Source organism: Cervus elaphus, chromosome 12 (assembly GCF_910594005.1).
Source record: "Cervus elaphus chromosome 12, mCerEla1.1, whole genome shotgun sequence".
NCBI classification, from domain to species: domain Eukaryota; kingdom Metazoa; phylum Chordata; class Mammalia; order Artiodactyla; family Cervidae; genus Cervus; species Cervus elaphus.
The window spans coordinates 495,973-514,234 of NC_057826.1; the positions used below are offsets into that span (position 1 = coordinate 495,973).

Here is an 18,262-nt window from a genome sequence, read left to right on the forward strand (position 1 = left end):
CACTCAAAAGGGGCAGTGGGCATCTTTTTTTATTTTTTTTAAGTATTTACTTATTTGGCTGCTCTGGTACTTAGTTGCAGCATGTGAGACTTTAGCTGAAGCATACAAATTCTCACTTGTGGCATTGAGAGCACAGACTCTTAGCCACTGGACCACCAGGGAAGTTCCATGGTGGAACTTCAGGAAAGATCCCTATTTCTGATTTTACCTGTAAAATACCTATAATATCTTTCAACTAATAAATGCATGTGTCTGCTTATGTATATTAAGAAAACCTTTCTAAGTAAATTTGCCTTTTTCCCCAGCTATGAGTTTTTTATGATAAATTCACTAAGTATTGAAAATTAATTGAATGCTTACTGTGAATCTTTTGAGATAATATAAATCTCCTTCAGTCTGTAGTAAACCACATTAATAAATTTTATTTTTACTGTGAAATATAAGATTTCTTTAAAGTGAGCATAATATATGTGCATTTAACAAAAAATTACAAAGTAAAATCTGTTGTAACTACTATCCATGTCAAAAAATAAAACATCACTGCCGCTCCATAAGCGCCTATGCCATCTTCTAGTTGGACATTAAATATTCAGTCTATGTTCTTTTTGAGGACAGCCCAAAAAATATATTGTACATATTTAAATTACCAAAAAGTTTGTAACTTTACCCTTCAGGGTAAAAAGTCCATCAAATACTTTCACATTGTTTACTCTTTCTACTCTTGGGTTATTGTTGTGTTTTATTTTTCTAACCACTTTAGCAACCATTACTATTTTATATTTAGGTTACAAAATTGATACATTTCCATGATTCTCCCTTTTCGCTCACATTTTAGGCCTTTCCTCTGTCCCAAATGTATCACTTACAATCTTAGTGAGGATCTGACAGGTGCTGCAATCTTAGTTATCTAATAATGTTTATCATGCGGTCATTTTTTTAAAAGATTTTTATTGAATATAGAATTTTAGGTAGGAAGTTGTTTCATCACATTCATGATGACTTTCTGCTATGCTCTGGATCCCTCTGATATTGAGAAGTAAGTTATTGGTCCTTTGAGAAGCTGAACACAATGTTTTACCATTGTTTTAATTAGTGAAATAAAAATATAGTAAAACAAGGCACAACCAAGTTTCTAACAGATATAGGAGATAACATAAATTTTATATGGCAAAATGCCTCATCCACAATTTCCATAATTCTAAAAATTAACAAATTTCCATAATTCTAAAAATTATCTTTTCAAAATTTTCCCAAAATTGTAACCAAAGTTACAAAATCGGAGGCTTACTTTAACATGCATAAGTATCTTATTACCCAGTTTTGTATGCAGACGACACCCAGATGTTGATGTTAAATCTGAAATTCTATCTTCCCCAACCTCTAAGATGCCAGCGCCTCCACTACAGGCACCTGCCTAGGCAGGTCAAACATGGACACGTAGCACCCAAGGTACAATTATAAAGAAGGTATTTGTGGTAACATGAATACGACTTCTGATTATGTGCATAAAGCATAAAAGCATATTGGTATTAAAGAGCAAGGAAATAGAATTTGGAATTAAGACCAAAAGAAGAATCTTCAAATCTGAAAAAAAAAAGAGAAAAGGAATAATAATAAATACATTTATTTTAGATCACAGACAGCATGAGCAAACTTATCTAACTTTCACTGTATAAATCTCTGTTGATAAAAGTGCACGTGATTTTGCAAACCTTTCACTTTATCCCATTGGTTCTCCTACAACCTTATAGAAGAGAGTGCTGGTATTAGAGTTCAGATCCTGGCTCTTAGTAACTGTGTGATGCTGGGCAGGTCAGCCAAACTCTCTGATGCTCTCGCAAATTAACTTCCCTGTCCTACAGTGCAACAGGAAATTTGAATAGGTTTTCCATGCCAGGATACACTGAGTAATAAAATTCCCCAGAAAAGCTGGATTATCTGCCTCTGGCCTCCACCTGAAGTGGCAGAGAAGTCCAATCCCTCCCTGTTTCACACTGCTAGAGTTAGGTGCTAGAGCTGCAATACATCTGTTACAGTGTCTTTACATTGAGTTACAACAGTCTTGTTTCCACTTCTCTCCTCTATTGGACTGGGAGCTTAGAGACCCAACTACAGTGCCCAGACACTTAGGAATGGTGTCTCTGCAGAACCATGTCACTCTTCTCTTCAGGCTATTTAGCAAAGAGCTGCCACGCAAAGGAAGGGACAGTTCACCTTTGAAGGCCCAGAGATGCCCAACGTGCAAATGGCAGAAGAGCAAACACTTGCAGGTGCTGTGGGTAACAGCTGCCTCTGCCTGGAACCCCACACCTGCAGCTCCTCTGTCCTCCCTTTAGAGGGTTAGTGATGCTGGGAAAGTCACACCCAGGGCCACGGCCTTCCTCATCTCCCCCTCTCTCAGGGGCAGGGAATGGGACCCCGTGGGATTCTTCTCTGCCTGCTGAATTGTTACCCTGATTAATGTCTTCCAGACTGTGAGGCTTATCACATTAGAGCTGTCTGTAATGGTCCCCAGGATACTGATTTTACAATAGGGTTTCTTAAGGTTAGAAACCCACCTTGATGGTGCTGCTTACAGGTCTCGATCTATGAAAAAGAAAACAGAGAAAGAAAACAGTTAAGTTTGACTTCTGAAATGCTGCGTACTATGAAAGTCTAAAATTGTTATCAACAAAGATGGCAGAAGAGCCAGTGAAGAAAAACCTAGACGTTTCCTACCAGCCTGAGATCCCAAGCAATCCAGAGAACTAGAGGAGGCCAGGGTTGGAGGGCCCTACCATAGCAGGGCTTGCACACAAAGGCCCCTGCCTTCGGAGACCCTCCTTGGTCCTGGGTGTGCCCGAGGCGGTCAGGGGAGCCAAGGGGGCCACAGGGAGGAAGCCTTGGGAGTGTCTGTGCGTGTGCTGATGCCCCCTGCTCTCACTGCAGGGAAACCACTGTCTCAGCGACCACGCTGTGCCCCGCTCTCTCAGAGGGTGCCACTGCGCAGAGCTTTAATAACATTCCCTGATAATCCCAGCATGCAGATGTTTTTATATCAAAGCAGCTTTATGCCACGGCTGTGCTCCCATACAACTGTCAGCGGTTAACCAAAGAACTTGAAAACTTACCCCACGCATATATCTGGGGTTCTGCGAAAGTAATGTGCTTCACTCGGCAGCTATACTGATCCTTGCTGTTGGGGGTGAACTCAGCGTGGGACAGCAGGTAGAAAGACCAGTCCTTGCTGAAAGACAGGTCTGACTGCTCTGATTTCATCTTCTCCCCATTCTTCAGCAATTCGATTTCAATCTGGGGTGGATGGAACCCAGACACATAGCAGTTCAGGTAATTTGGCTTTCCATCCTCTGGTGGGTGTCTTGAGTACACTTGAACCTTTGGGATACCTGAGGAGCGGCAGGGAAAGACAGATGAAACTGCAGAGTATTCCACTTGGGGGGACCTTGGTCTGAAGCTAGATCAGGCACCAAATGTTTACATTGGATCCTCCATTTCTCCCAATTCCACTTTCCCTCGGGCCAAATGACCTTACATTTTTGCAAATGGCCACCTCCAGTTTGTGGGATAAACCATGACTTAGTATCTTTCCCACATAATCCCCCTACACATGCCTTTCAGGCTTTTTCTAGCAGATTTCTAGTAACATCTTCTTCTGTCAGTGGACATTGTGCTGTATCTTTTAACAGTTGTGTGTGGAGGCTCTCAAGAAGAAGGCTTCATGGCTCCTCAGCACATAGAATCTATATCACTCAAGAGTCTACATGATTTGGCCCCAGTCTACTGATTGAGCTTCGTTTCTCACTTCACACACCCTCCAGGGTGGCCACATCAAAAAACTCCCTTATTACACCCTCTTTCAGCCCCGTCAATCATTTTCCTTACATTTACTTCTTTCTTCCTGGTCTCTTGTCTAGATGCACACCCACCAGACTTCTCAATAGGTGCCTAGTACAGTGCCCTGCACACTGCAGTTGCTTGGTAAATAAATGGCAGGTGTAATTATTGTTACCTCCTTGCTCAGGTTCCTAACAGAATCAACCCAAAGTATATTTCTACAGAACACAACCTCTTCATCACGTCTGGAGTTCATATGACAAATCTCCATCTGATTGTGTACCTGATTTCATGAGCCAGACAACAAAGAAATAAAAGTGAAACACCTACAGGAGCTGGAAAACACCTTAGATGAGTGGGTCGGGCTGGGTGAGAACAACAGGGAAGAGTGAGGACTGTGGCAGATGGGAAAGATTATACTCTCTGTTAGGACCAAGTGGATTAATGCATGTGACAGTGGAATCTGCATTTTTAATGAGCATGGTTGAGTGACTTCCATAATCTGCCAGGTTGAGAATATTATATATTGCTACAGGACAGGTGGATTCCAAAATGAAATGCATGTTGAGACCCTCCATGAGAATGTGGAAGAAAATATTATAAGCTCTATATCTATATTTTTCTAAGTGAACTGTTAATGCTACTAAATATACACACTGATATAAATATATGTATATAAGCCACTTAAATACAAATACACTCAGGGGACATGATTACAAAGGTCAGTTCATCCTCTATGTCCAGGAGGTACAGAGAAGGAGGAGTCCAGGCCACTGTGACTGGATGTATCTTTGTAGAATCATCCGATCATCAAAGAAAAGATCCCTAGTCCCACTAAGAGCTAGACTGGAAATACTATGAAGCCCTGGTATTTTTCCATCATTCAAAGTGAAGATAAATCTTCTGATTTATTTGAGCTTCTAATAAGTGACAGTTAAGTCACTCAGTCATGTCTGACTCCTTGCAACCCCATGGACTATAGAGTCCATGGAATTCTCCAGGCCAGAATACTGGAGTGCATAGCCTTTCTCTTCTCCAGGGGATCTTTCCAACCAGGGATCAAACCCAGGTCTCCCGCATTGCAGGCAGATCTAGTAACTAGACCATAATACATACTACAGTACTGAGAGCACAACTCCATTCCACCTGGAATTCTCCCTTTGAGGGAGCTAGGCAGGTTTGTGCAGGGGGCGGGTTTGCAAGGGTATCACAATAGTAGTTTCCAGAAGGAGGAGATGTATCCAACAGGCCTGGGTTTGAATCGGGCTTCAGCCACTTACTGCTTCTGCATTATGGGGAGAGTTATTTTAGCTTCTGTAGTTTAAGTGAAAACTTAATTTACGCCCAGACTGAAATAAAACCTACACAGGGAAAGAGCAGAAGATAGGGCCCCCCCCCCCCGCCCCCGCCCCAGGAAAGTGAATCACAACTACATGTTTTTTGAATGTCTTCTAGAAATCCCCTGTGTGTTTTCCAGGCATGTATTATCTTGGAAGTTCTCTAATTAACATACTTTTTAATGTCTGCTTGTTATTTTTTGGAAAGAATTCTATAGCCACAACAAAACATCAATAACAGTGATAATACAGACATCATGTGTTTTTTTGGCAAATAAATTTTAAATTCCATTTTCAAACAAAAGGGAAATCTGATCTTCAGTGTATTTAGAAGGCATCTAAACACAGTGTCCCTGACAACCTGGGTAAGTGTGTTGATTATTCATCCCTAGTTTTACAACCTTTCTGACTGATAAACCTTCACTTGCTCAAAACTGAAAGTAGAGAGACACTTCATCTTGGAAAGAACCAGGCAAGGAGCCAAAGGAGGAAGCCCTTTGTGAACAAAGGCCACAGAGGCCCATGGCTGCCCAGCCTGCTCCCTAGAATCTCACCCCCAGATGGTTATGAAAAATGCACAGGTGACGCCTAATGGGCGCACCACCTGGCCAAAGGCTCTGGTCAGGCTCTACTGTCTGCCACTGATCCCCTGCGGGATTAACTTACTTCAACTTGTCAGCCTCCCTTTCCTCATTTGTGACATCCTGATGATAGGCTGTCTAGGTTGGTCATAACTTTTCCTTCCTTTATGACCAACGTAGACAGCATATTAAAAAGCAGAGACATTACTTTGTCCACAAAGGTCCGTCTAGTCAAGGCTATGGTTTTGCCAGTAGTCATGTATGGATGTGAGAGTTGGACCATAAAGAAAGCTGAGTGCTGAAGAATTGATGCTTTTGAATTATGGTGCTGGAAAAGACCCTTGAGAGTCCCTTGGACTGCAAGGGGATCCAACCAGTCCATCCTAAAGGAGATCAGGCTTGGGTGTTCATTGGAAGGACTGACGTTGAAGCTTGAAACTGCAATACTTTGGCCACCTGATGCGAACAGCTGACTCATTTGAAAAGACCCTGATGCTGGGAGGGATTGAGGGCGGTAGAAGGGGACGACAGAGGATGAGATGGTTGGATGGCATCACCAACTCAATGGACCTGGGTTTGGGTAGACTCCGGGAGTTGGTGATGGACAGGGAGGCCTGGCCTGCTGCGGTTCATGGGGTCGCAAAGAGTAGGACACGACTGAGTGAACTGAACTGAACTGATGATAGGCACCGTATTTACATCGCTGACCCCTTTCACAATTAAGTGACACAGCACACAGCGCAGGACAAACAGCTGTCACCGGGAACCTCTGTGATTATTATTAAAAGCGAAGTGTAAGGAGAACAAGAGAATTAACGAGGCGAATCGGTTTGTTAAACCTCAAGGCATTCCACTAAAGTCACCGCAAAATTCCTCATTTCTGGTTTGGTCCCTTGTTTGGGGAAAAGTACAGAGGGGCAGGTGAACCTGCCCGGCGCCTGCAGGAAGCTCCACGCCCTCAGGATGCCAGCTGGCCGACATACCCCGGCGGCGGCGACTCCCCCTAAGCCCACCGGCTGTCTCCACCAGTTCGCAGACCCCAACCCTGCCCTCTGGGACCTGCCAGCCCGCACCCCACCCCACCCCCCTCCCCCCACCCGCTCCAGAGATGCGCGGGGGGAGCCAGAGACACGCGAACCAGAGGAAGAGAATCCCTCCCCCACCGCGCCCGCCCTGAACCACATCCGCACCCGGGAACTACGTCCCGACCCACGCGGTACCGTCCGGGCGTGCCAGGGGCTCCCTCCCCACATCCCCGGGAAGTTGGCGACCTGGGATCGCACCCCCTCCCCACTCCCCGCGCGCCGCTTCCACCGCCCGAGAGGAAGCCGGGTGCTCCTCCACCGAGCTGGGAAGGAAAACTTGGGAGCGGGACCGGGGTGGACAGAGTTAGTGCCCAGGGTGCCAAGTGGGTGTCACCGGGACAGGACGGGCTGGCGGAAGAGGAGACAGAGGAGAGGACACTCACGCTGGATGGCGTCCAGTCCAGACAGCGACAGCAGCCCGAGAAGGACCAAGGCCGCGAAGCGAGCCATCCTTGCAGCAGCTGCGCGGGTGGCTGAGTGAGCGGCCGCGTTCCGCGCTCGCCTTTATAGTCCGCCCTCAGGCAGCCAATCGGAAGCCTGCCCGCCGGGCCGTCACAAGTCTCCGAGCGAACTAAGCCGGGGCAGGTTAGAAACAGGCTTTCTGGTTTTCAGTTTCATTTTCTAATAAGTCTCATGATGCTCAGGAAGGCAGGGCTGGGCTGGGTGCATTCGCTGCCTGTACATCGACGCCCTCTTATCTGGGGTGCGCGCCCAAGCTTGGAGCGCGAACCGCTCACCCTAGAACTCCAGTGTGGACGAACCCTCGCTTTTCGGAACAGCACCGAAAAGGCTAAAGGACTTGCTTACCGTGCATGCCACAGCCATTTAGGAGCCTAGCACCTGGTTTACAGTTGGGAAAACTGAAGCATACAACAGTTAAGGGTAAGGACTGAACGGTACTGGGCAGAATCAGAACTCGGTTCGCAATTCCAGCCCAGAAATACACTGCAAGTCTTCTGGATTCTCTGGGCAAGAAAAGTTTCCAGGAACCGCGAGGCCTCATGGGGCTAGCTCAGAGAACCATCTGGCATGAAGGAAGACCTTCTTGCTTCCTGAATATTTTCCAGAAAGGAAAGGCGTTTCGAAACGTCTGTGCCAAGAAATTCTAGTCTGTATTTTGCCGTTGTAATTTAAGTAATTTTCTTTGCTTTGGTGATTTGTGGGGAAATGACCACTGATAGTAAAAAGCAGTAGCTGCTTAGAGCATTAGAGTATCTACCGCCTCGAGGGACAATACCCCCTGCGACTTAGCACACTGGAATGGTGATTGGCGCGGACTAGGTACTTGATGAACTGAATGAATGAGTGTACAGACGAGTGGCTGGTTAAACGCATGAAGGAAGGAACTACTGAACTTGTGAGGGAATAGGTGAATAAACCCTAGGATGTAGGAATTACCCTGTTATATTTTTAGGGATAGGAAAACAAAAGGCTGAGGTTACAGACTGGCCTGATTCTAATGTCATCCGCGCTTCAGACACTTGGAAGATAGAGGACTGGACAATTTTGGTGAGAATTTGGGTTGCATCTTCTGTGGGCTCAAACAAAGAAGCTAGACCTATAGATTCTAAGAGGGTGTCAGTGTTACAAAGACTCGTTAAGAAAACGCACTCTCCATAGATAACATAAAAAGGAGTTGACATTACCTGGTGACTGTGTCCAAGGATCATTTCTGGAGTGGAATGCCCAGAAGAGGAAGTGAACCTGGGGGCGGAGAGTGGCAGAGGTCTTGGAAATCACCCTGGTGTGCAGTTGAAGGGAGTTGGGTGGTGCTTCCCCAGAGAGCCCAAGAAATGTCAGCTGGATTCCTTTCCCCTATTTTTAGACCTTTCAGTAATCCCTGTTGTGGAGCTTGTGTCTACACTAAAGAAAGCAGGTTACTCTCCACAGACCTAATGAAGGGAAATGTGCACAGAGAGAGCACCAAGGAGCACCTAGTAAGTGTTCTGTAATGATTAAGAACTGTGATTATTGGTGCTATTTACCTACTTCTTCTACTGCCAGCTCTCTCTATAGCTCTCTTGAAATAAAAGAATAGTTGTCAAACATAATGTCATGAGGAAAGACACTCCTTCCCCTCCCTTTTGTTTGTTTGTTGTTAACTCATTTAAGGCTATTAATGCTCTATGTAATTTAGTGTTGAACTGTCTTAGTGTCCTGGGAGTATAGAAAGTGAGAGAGCTCGTTGTCATCGCTATAGTACTTGTGTACTGTGTCATAGACAAAGTGTAGTACTTAACAATTCTTGCAAGGTAGAATCTAATCTATTCATTTAGGAAATTAATTTTAAAGGCTCTAAATAAGTGCAATGAAGACATAGAAAAATCTTTTTCTATTTTTTGTGTTTGGGGAATATCTGTATTTTTGTTAGATTTCCATCTATGACATGTTAGAATAGTGAGAGTAAAATAATATATGAAAGTGAAGTGAAAGTCGCTCAGTTGTGTCCAACTCTTTGTGACCCCTTGGACTATCCAGTCCATGGAATTCTCCAGGCCAGAATAATGGAGTGGGTAGCCTTTCCCTTCTCCAGGGGATCTTCTCCCCCAGGGATAGAACCCAGGTCTCCTACATTGCAGGTGGTTTCTTTACCAGTTTCTTTACATATAAGAACTATGTTTTAAAAATGAAATTTCTGTTTGTGAGGTTGACAAACTTCTGGAAATCTACAAGCATAGCCTTTTAATTATCTTTATTTCATCAGTGGTATGAATGATGGAATTTTTTTCACTAATGACTTCCCTAATTTTTTTTTACACTAAATGTTTATGTGTGTGCATGCTCTGTTGCTCAGTTGTGTCTGACTTTTTCTAGCCCCTTAGACTATAGCCCGCCAGGCTCCTCTATCCATAGGATTTTCCAAGCAAGAATACTGGAGCTGACTGCCATTTCCTTCTCCAGGGAATCTTCCCAAACCAGGGATGGAACCTACTTCTCTTCCATATCCTGCATTGGCAGGCTGATTCTTTGCCACCAGCACTATCTGGGAAGCCCACCAGTGTTTAGTCACAACAGTAAATATTTTCCAGAGTGTAGGAGAATAGGAACTTCATACCCTCCTGTTAGGAATATAAAATGATACAACTACTTTGGAAAAGGTTCACAGTTTTTTGTTTTTTTTTTTTAAGTTAAACATACACTGGCCAAATGACCCAACTATTCCACTCTAGGTATTTACCCAGGAGCAAATGAAAGTATATGTCTATACAAGGACCTGTAGAAACCTGTTCAAAGCAGTTTTATTGATAACAACAAGAAACTAGAAATAAGCAAAACCTCCATCAACAGGTGGAAGGATAAACAGTGTAGTAGCAATACATTCAATGCAATGCTGTCAACAATAAACAAGGCATGAACTATTGGTACACATAATAACATGGATGAAATAATTAGGCTGAAAAAAAAGTGAGACAAAAAAGGATACAAGCTGTATGTATGCTTTTTATTTAAAACTCTAGAAATGGCATATTAATCTATGTAACAGAAGCAGATGGTTGGTTTTCCAGGAGGTAGAAGGAGCATCAGGAACTAAGGACACATTCTGGGGGTATCGGACATGTCATTATCCTGAGGATGATGATGGTTTCTCAAGTGCATACATACTGTAGAACTTATTAAATTGATTAAGTGTAATTTATCATGTGTCTTTACCTCAATAAAGCTCCTTTAAAAAAAAATAACCTAAAAGGACTGGTACCTGTATCTTTGTTAAGCCAAAGAAGAATGAAGTCCTTGAACAGAAAAAAAAAAAAATAAGGATATTGAAGTGGAGAGAAAATAGGAATAGGTTGAAACTCAGGTGAGTTGGGTTGCACCTTAAGAGATCTCAGTCAGCACTTCTCTGAGGCGGGCTCGTCAAGCAGCCAGAAAACCCAGGCTGCCTGGAAGGAGAGGAACAAGCGCAGATAGGACATCCCTGCCCGGACTCCTGCAGACGTTGTGTCCCTCATCAGAGTGTGGTTCATGCACCACAACATCAGCTCCACTTCTAGGAGCTCTTAGAATTGCAGACCCTTGGGGCCATCCTAGACCTAAGTCAGAGCCTGCATTTTAACAACCTCCCAGGTGATTCATCAACACATTAAATTTGGGAGGCTGCTGATCCAACTACATGACAATCCAGAAGGTAGGTCTTTCTTTCTTTTACAGATGAAGAGACAGTTTCAGAGAATTAAGGTGCTTGTCCGTGTTCACTCTGAGCTATGATTCAAGTGCTAGCCCATGTGATTTGAAAGGCCTCGTAATATCCACTTGAAAACCACTTCTGAGAAAGTTCAGTTCAGTTCAGTGACTCAGTCGTGTCTGACTCTGCGACCCCATGAACCACAGGACACTGGGCCTCCCTGTCCATCACCAACTCCTGGAGTTCACCCAAACCCACGTCCATTGAGTCGGTGATGCCATCTAACCATCTCATCCTCTGTCGTCCCCTTCTCCTCCTGCCCTCAGTCTTTCCCAGCATCAGGGTCTTTTCAAATGAGTCAGCTCTTCTCATCAGGTGGCCAGAATATTGGAGTTTCAGCTTCAACATCAGTCCTTCCAATGAACACCCAGGACTTATCTGCTTTAGGATGGACTGGTTGGATCTCCCTGCAGTCCAAAGGGACTCTCAAGAGTCTTCTCCAACACCACAGTTCAAAAGCATCAAATCTTCGGCGCTCAGCTTTCTTTATAGTCCAACTCTCACATCCATACTTGACTACTGGTAAAAACATAGCCTTGACTAGATGGACCTTTGTTGACAAAGTAATGTCTCTGCTTTTTAATATGCTGTCTAGGTTGGTCATAACTTTCCTTCCAAGGAGTAAGCATCTTTTAATTTCATGGCTGCAGTCACCATCTGCAGTGATTTTGGAGCCCAAAAAAATAAAGTCAGCCACTGTTTCCACTGTTTCCCCATCTGTTTGCCATGAAATGATGGGACCAGATGCCATGATCTTAGTTTTCTGAATATTGAGTTTTAAGCCAACTTTTTCACTCTCCTCTTTCATTTTCATCAAGAGGCTCTTTAGTTCTTCACTTTCTGCTATAGGGGTGGTGTCATCTGCATATCTGAGGTTATTGATATTTCTTCAGGCAATCTTGATTCCAGTTTGTGCTTCTTCCAGCCCAGTGTTTCTCATGGTGTACTCTGTATATAAGTTAAATAAGCAGTGTGATGATATATAGCCTTGACGGACTCGGTTTCCCGTTTGGAACCAGTCTGTTGTTCCATGTCCAGTTCTAACTGTTGCTTCCTGACCTGCATACAGATTTCTCAAGAGGCAGGTCAGGTGTTCTGGTATTCCCATCTCTTTCAGAATTTTCCACAGTTTATTGTGATCCACACAGTAAAAGGCTTTCGCATAGTCAATAAAGCAGAAGTGGATGTTTCTCTGGAACTCTCTTGCTTTTTCAATGATCCAGCGAATGTCGGCAATTTGATCTCTGGTCCCTCTGCCTTTTCTAAAACCAGCTTGAATATCTGGAAGTTCACGGTTCACATATTGTTGAAGCCTGGCTTGGAGAATTTTGAGCATTACTTCACTAGCGTCTGAGATGAGTGCAATTGTGCAGTACTTTGAGCATTCTTTGGCATTTCCTTTCTTTGGGATTGGAATGAAAACTGACCTTTTCCAGTCCTGTGGCCACTGCTGAGTTTTCCAGATTTGCTGGCATATTGAGTGCAGCACTTTCACAGCATCATCTTTTAGGATTTGAAATAGCTCAACTGGAATTCCATCACCTTCACTAACTTTGTTCATAGTGATGCTTCCTAAGGTCCACTTGACTTCACATTCCAGGATGTCTGGCTCTAGGTGAGTGATCACCCCATCGTGATTATCTGGGTCATGAAGACCTTTTTTGTGTAGTTCTTCTGTGTATTCTTGCCACCTCTTCTTAATATCTTCTGCTTCTGTTAGGTCCATACCGTTTCTGTCCTTTATTGAGCCCTTCTTTGCATGAAATGTTCCCTTGGAATCTCTAATTTTCTTGAAGAGATCTCTAGTCTTTCCTATTCTATTGTTTTCCTCTGTTTCTTTGCATTGATTGCTAAGGAAGGCCTTCTTATCTCTCCTTGCTCTTCTTTGGAACTCTGCATTCAGATGGGTATATCTTTCCTTTTCTCCTTTGCTTTTCGCTTCTCTTCTTTTCACAGCTATTTGTAGGGCCTCCTCAGACAGCCATTTTGCCTTTTTGCATTTCTTTTTCTTGGGGATGATCTTGATCCCTGTCTCCTGTACAGTGTCACGAACCTCCGGCCATAGTTCATCAGGCACTCTGTCTATCAGATCTAGTCCCTTCAATCTATTTCTCACTTCCACTGTATAATCATAAGGGATTTGATTTAGGTCATACCTGAATGGTCTAGTGTTTTTCCCCACTTTCTTCAATTTAAGTCTGAATTTGGCAATAAGGAGTTCATGATCTGAGCCACAGTCAGGTCCCAGTCTTGTTTTTGCTGGCTGTATAGAGCTTCTCCATCTTTGGCTAAAAAGAATATAATCAATCTGATTTTGGTGTTGACCATCTGGTGATGTCCATGTGTAGAGTCTTCTCTTGTGTTGTTGGAAGAGGGTGTTTGCTATGACCAGTGCATTCTCTTGGCAACACTCTGTTAGCCTTTGCCCTCCTTCATTCCATACTCCGAAGCCAAATTTGCCTGTTACTCCAGGTGTTTCTTGACTTCCTACTTTTGCATTCCAGTCCCCTATAGTGAAAAGGGCTTCTTTTTTGGGTGTTAGTTCTAGAAGGTCTTGTAGGGCTTCATAGAAGTGTTCAACTTCAACTTCTTCAGCATTACTGGTCGGGGCATAGACTTGGATTACCATGATATTGAATGGTTTGCCTTGGAAACGAACAGAGATCATTCTGTCCTTTTTGAGATTGCATCCAAGTACTGCTTTTCAGACTCTTCTGTTGACTATGATAGTTACTCCATATCTTCTAAGGGATTCCTTCCCACAGTAGTAGATATAATGGTCATCTGAGTTAAATTCAGCCTTTTCAGTCCTTTTTAGTTCACTGATTCCTAGAATGTCAGCATTCACACTTGCCTGTTTGACCACTTCCAATTTGCCTTGATTCATGGACCTAACATTCCAGGTTCCTATGCAATATTGCTCTTTACAGCATCAGAGCTTGCTTATATCACCAGTCACATCCACAACTGGGTATTGTTTTTGCTTTGGCTCCATCCCTTCATTCTTTCTGGAGTTATTTCTCCATTGATCTCCAGTAGCATATTGGGCACCTACCGACCTGGGGAGTTCATCTTTCAGTGTCCTATCTTTTTGCCTTCTCATACTGTTCATGGGGTTCTCAAGGCAAGAATACTGAAGTGGTTTGCCATTCCCTTCTCCAGTGGACCATGTTCTGTCAGACGTCTCCACCATGACCCGTCCATCTTGGGTGCGCCCCACACGGCATGGCTTAGTTTCATTGAGTTAGACAAGGCTGTGGTCCTGTGATATGATTGGTTAGTTTTCTGTGATTGTGGTTTCAGTCTATCTGCCCTCTGATGCCCTCTCTCAGCGCCTACCATCTTACTTGGGTTTCTCTTACCTTGGACGTTGGGTATCTATTCATGGCTGCTCCAGCAAAGCGCAGCCGCTGCTCTTTACCTTGGACGTCGGTTATCTCCTCACTGCCGCTGCTCCTGACCTTGGGTGTGGGGTAGCTCCTCCTGACCGCCGATTCTGCTATAAGCTAATTTATTGGCAGCCACCTAAGGTGTTCATTCTGACTGAATTCTCAGGTTTGTGCTGTTATATACCAGGCAACAGAGCCAAAGGAAGTGGGACACAGAGGGCAGTTGTTTTGTGTGCTGAGAGTTACTAAGTCAAAAGCCATAGAAAAGTGGGTAAAAAGCCTGGCAAGATCCTGGGAAGCCTGGTACTGTTATCACTAAGTGAGGGAGAGTTACCTGGGCAGACTGAAGTTGAGACAGATGAAGGGTCTGGCTGCTGTGGAATCTCTGCCCACAGGCTTGGGTGTAACCACCACACTCTTCCAGCTGCCAATGTGATCTCATTGGAAAATCATACCGAGTGGGTGTTAAATAAATCAAGCAGTGCAGAACTACAAACAGGAGTAACCACAATGTTTCAAGCATTGACTGCTTTTTATTTTTAATTACAGTTCCTGTATGTGAATGTGGGTCTGCTGCCAAAATGCAGACAGAGGCCCATTGAGTGAAGGTGAGAGCGCCCTCCTGTGCCTCTTCCCGCTCACTCTCCTCCCCTCAGAAAGCAGTTAAGCTCTGCTGCCCATACCTTCGTGGATGTATTGGAATATTGTATATAGTTTGGAAGGTGAGAAAATTTTAAATTATAAGTACAGAGCCTGCTCTTAGTAGGTGTTCAGAACTCAGTGTCCACTAAAAGCATATATGGAGTTAGAGCTAGCCTCAGTCCTCAGCTTGGATGGAGAACAGGGTTGGGTAAACACTAAAGCCAAGACCCGCTAACAGTGTGGGGGCACGGGACAGCCCCAGGAGCCAAGGCTTAGGCACCACGCCTGGGGCCCACCGCACCAGTGACAAAGTTACAGGCACAGCCTCCTTTCTTGGGTCTCTTACCCTCACAGGCTGTTGGGTCTGCATCTCAGAACCTACCCCAAACTGCAGAATCCCAACTTGGATTTTCTATCTTGCCTGGGATTCCATGCAGCACTCTCAAAAATTAAGAATCTCTTGCAAATGTCCTTTTTCCCTTTTGGCAAATTCCTCTAAGCCCCACCTTCCTTCCCACTTCCCAGCTTGCTTGAATGACACCTGCCTCTGACCAATCAGAGTGTGTGGTCCTTTCTGGCCATCCCCTCCTATTTTGAACCTGCATCAGATCCCTTCCTGTCTACTTTCTGGTTTCTTGGACTTTTCTAAACACTTCTCCTTAGAAGGGACTGTAAAGAAAGAATTGTTCAGTGAAGAATCAGAAATTTAAAACAAAATGAACAGGACAAAAATGCGAGGGATGTATACACGTCAAACACAGAGTAGGAGCAGCCTAGGTGCAAAGGAGGGGGCCTGTAAATAGAAGGTTGGTGAATCTGTGATCATTTTTTATTTCATTATTTATTGTCATCATTGTTACTATCATTGTTAGATCAATTTGCCACAAATGGGTTTGCTAAAAGACAACTTATCATTTGTCAAATTAGCCAAAAATCTAATGACCAATGACAGCAAAATGGAGGTGAGACCTCCCTGGCTGCCACCCAATACCCTGAGAGCTGAGGGGTGAGGTAGGCTCCACCATCTGCCCCCAGAAGCCAGGCTTTGACAGTGAGGGTGGCTTAGAGAGAACTCATTCAGCATTTATTGGGAACAATGGAGATTCTACAAAGTTAGGACATACTATAAATACTTACTGAACATGTTTATTTCTAGTTCACAATATATCATAGATATTTTCCATGTCATTATATACAGAACTGCCTACTTACCATTAACAATCTAGACTTTTCTCCACATCACACCTTGTGGTAGGGAGAATAATGTCTCCTTCATCCCCCCCGAAAAGATGTTTATAGGTTGATTCCTGGAACCTCTCAGTATGTTTCCTTACATAGCATAAGCGACTTTGCAGGTGTGATTAAGGTTAGGAACCCTGAGATGGGGAGATTATCAGAGATGATTGGGGTCAGCCTAGTGTAAAGGTAAAGAGTCTGACTGCAGTGTGGGAGACCCGGGTTCAAACCATGTCTCGGGAAGATCCCCTGGAGAAGGAAATGGCAACCCACTTCAGTATTCTTGCCTGGAGAATCCCATGGACAGAGCAGCCTAGCAGGCTACAGTCCATGGGGTCACAAAGAGTTGGACATGACTGAGCGACTTCACTTTCACTTTCACTGTCTTTAGTGTAAACACAGAGGTCATTAAAAGCAGAAAATTTTTCCATGACTGTGGTCAGAGGGAGATGTGACTACAGAAGCTTAATCAGAGAGCTGCAGCATGTTGGCTTTGCAGGTGAAGAAGGGGTCATGCATCAAAGAATGCATGGCAACTTCTAGAAGCTGGGAAAGGTAAGCTCATGGAATGTCACATACTCTCCAGCAAGAAAAGCAACCCTGCTTAATTTTAAGGCCAGGAGATTTGTGTTGAACTTCTGACTTATAGAACTGTAGGATGATAAATTGTGTTGGTTTGAGGTATCAGGTTTGTTGTAATTTATAACAGCAGCAAGGAAAAAAAAGAAAATACGGCTCCAGAATCAGTTTGGGGCCTTTGTTGCCAGGTGTCTAGGTCAGCGTAAATATTTGCCTTTTCCATGTTGTCTTTTCCTGTTGGTTAACCAAATCTGGTCACACAGCACACTCGAGATACTCTTCCGTGTGAGGGAGAGCTCTCATCAGCTCAACAGATGAGCATGGAGGAGCTTTGCTGTAGCCTAGCTTGGTCAGGAGTCTTGGGCCCTGCCATTTCTGGACTATTTAACTCCTCCACCACGCACCCAGTGGGCCAAACCACTCCTGTTCTACCAGTGGTTGCCATGTTGAACAGGGAGTGAAAGTAAGAGCAGGAGCACTCTAGATCCCAGGACAACAGGTGCCCAAAGCTTTTGCATCTTTCTTCTTGGTCCGGCCCCAGCCTGCCCAGGCCTCGGTGTTCAGAGCAGTCAGTCAGGTGCTACCCGCCTTACTGTCGCCTTGCTAGGTGTTGGGTGCTGGGCTGGTCTGGAGAGTTTATACTCTCAAGAGGAAATGTTTAACATGTTTCACATGTTTACATATTATTTGTTTTCCTTCTGTGAATTCTCTGTTTATAGTCTCTTAGCCAATGTCCCTGATCACTGGAGACAGATACCACCTGAAGTTTATTTAAAGAATACTGATAGACAAAATGTTATCAACTACTAAGTGACGGATACACAGAAGTTAATTTTTCATTCTTTCTACTTTTTGTGAGATTAAAATTTTTCCAAACGAAATGTGAGGAGGCAGAGGCTCACAAGGGTTCAGAAGGTGACCACAGCCCATCCTGGGTCGCTCCTGTCTCAGACCATCTTCCCAGCTCTGAGGATGACTGATAGCACTATCTGAAGATTCTCAGCCAACTTGGTTGAGTCCATCTCTTCCAGTTCAATAGGATGGGTGACAAGAGTCAGCCTCAGCCCTAATTTAGAGTGACATTGACCTCAGTGGATAGCAATTACCACATTTCAGGTAAAGCAGGAAAGGATATTGACTTTCATCTTGCCTCTCCAGGAAGGAAAACCTCAGTTTTTAAACAGAGAAAATCAGGTAGAGCAGACACTAAGGTTGGTGACTATACACTCAGCACCATTTCTGAAAGGTGGCTTTCTCTGAATTAATCCTGGACACTGTGGGGGTTGAACCCTGGTCTCCTGCATTGCAGATGGGCTCACTGCCACCTGAGCTGCCAGGAGAGCCCAGAGTAGGGAAAGCGGACCAAGCTCAGGAGGTAGTATATTCTAGGCATGAA

At 44.2% G+C, this 18,262-nt stretch overlaps 2 protein-coding genes across 3 annotated transcripts in view; one reads left to right on the forward strand and one right to left on the reverse strand.

The window, feature by feature from the left end:
- LOC122705912 (beta-2-microglobulin) overlaps nucleotides 1-7,371 on the reverse strand; it is a 28,130-nt gene extending 20,759 nt beyond the window's left edge. Inside the window, exons 1-4 of one of the 2 annotated variants that reach the window (XM_043921206.1) lie at nucleotides 7,221-7,370; nucleotides 3,111-3,386; nucleotides 2,559-2,586; nucleotides 1,068-1,584 (exon numbers count right to left, since the gene is read on the reverse strand). In XM_043921206.1, the coding sequence (XP_043777141.1) occupies nucleotides 2,573-2,586; nucleotides 3,111-3,386; nucleotides 7,221-7,287 (357 nt within the window). In that variant the 5' untranslated portion in view covers nucleotides 7,288-7,370 and the 3' untranslated portion in view covers nucleotides 1,068-1,584; nucleotides 2,559-2,572. Of the gene's footprint in view, nucleotides 1-1,067; nucleotides 1,585-2,558; nucleotides 2,587-3,110; nucleotides 3,387-7,220 lie in introns of those variants that run through there. The other variant, XM_043921207.1, reaches the window with a different exon arrangement.
- Nucleotides 7,372-7,480: 109 nt separating this feature from the next.
- The window catches only part of PATL2 (PAT1 homolog 2), a 37,042-nt gene continuing 26,260 nt past the window's right edge, over nucleotides 7,481-18,262 (forward strand). The window contains exon 1 of the mRNA XM_043921204.1: nucleotides 7,481-7,719. The gene's annotated coding sequence lies outside the window, so the exon portion shown is untranslated. The remainder of the gene's footprint in view (nucleotides 7,720-18,262) is intronic.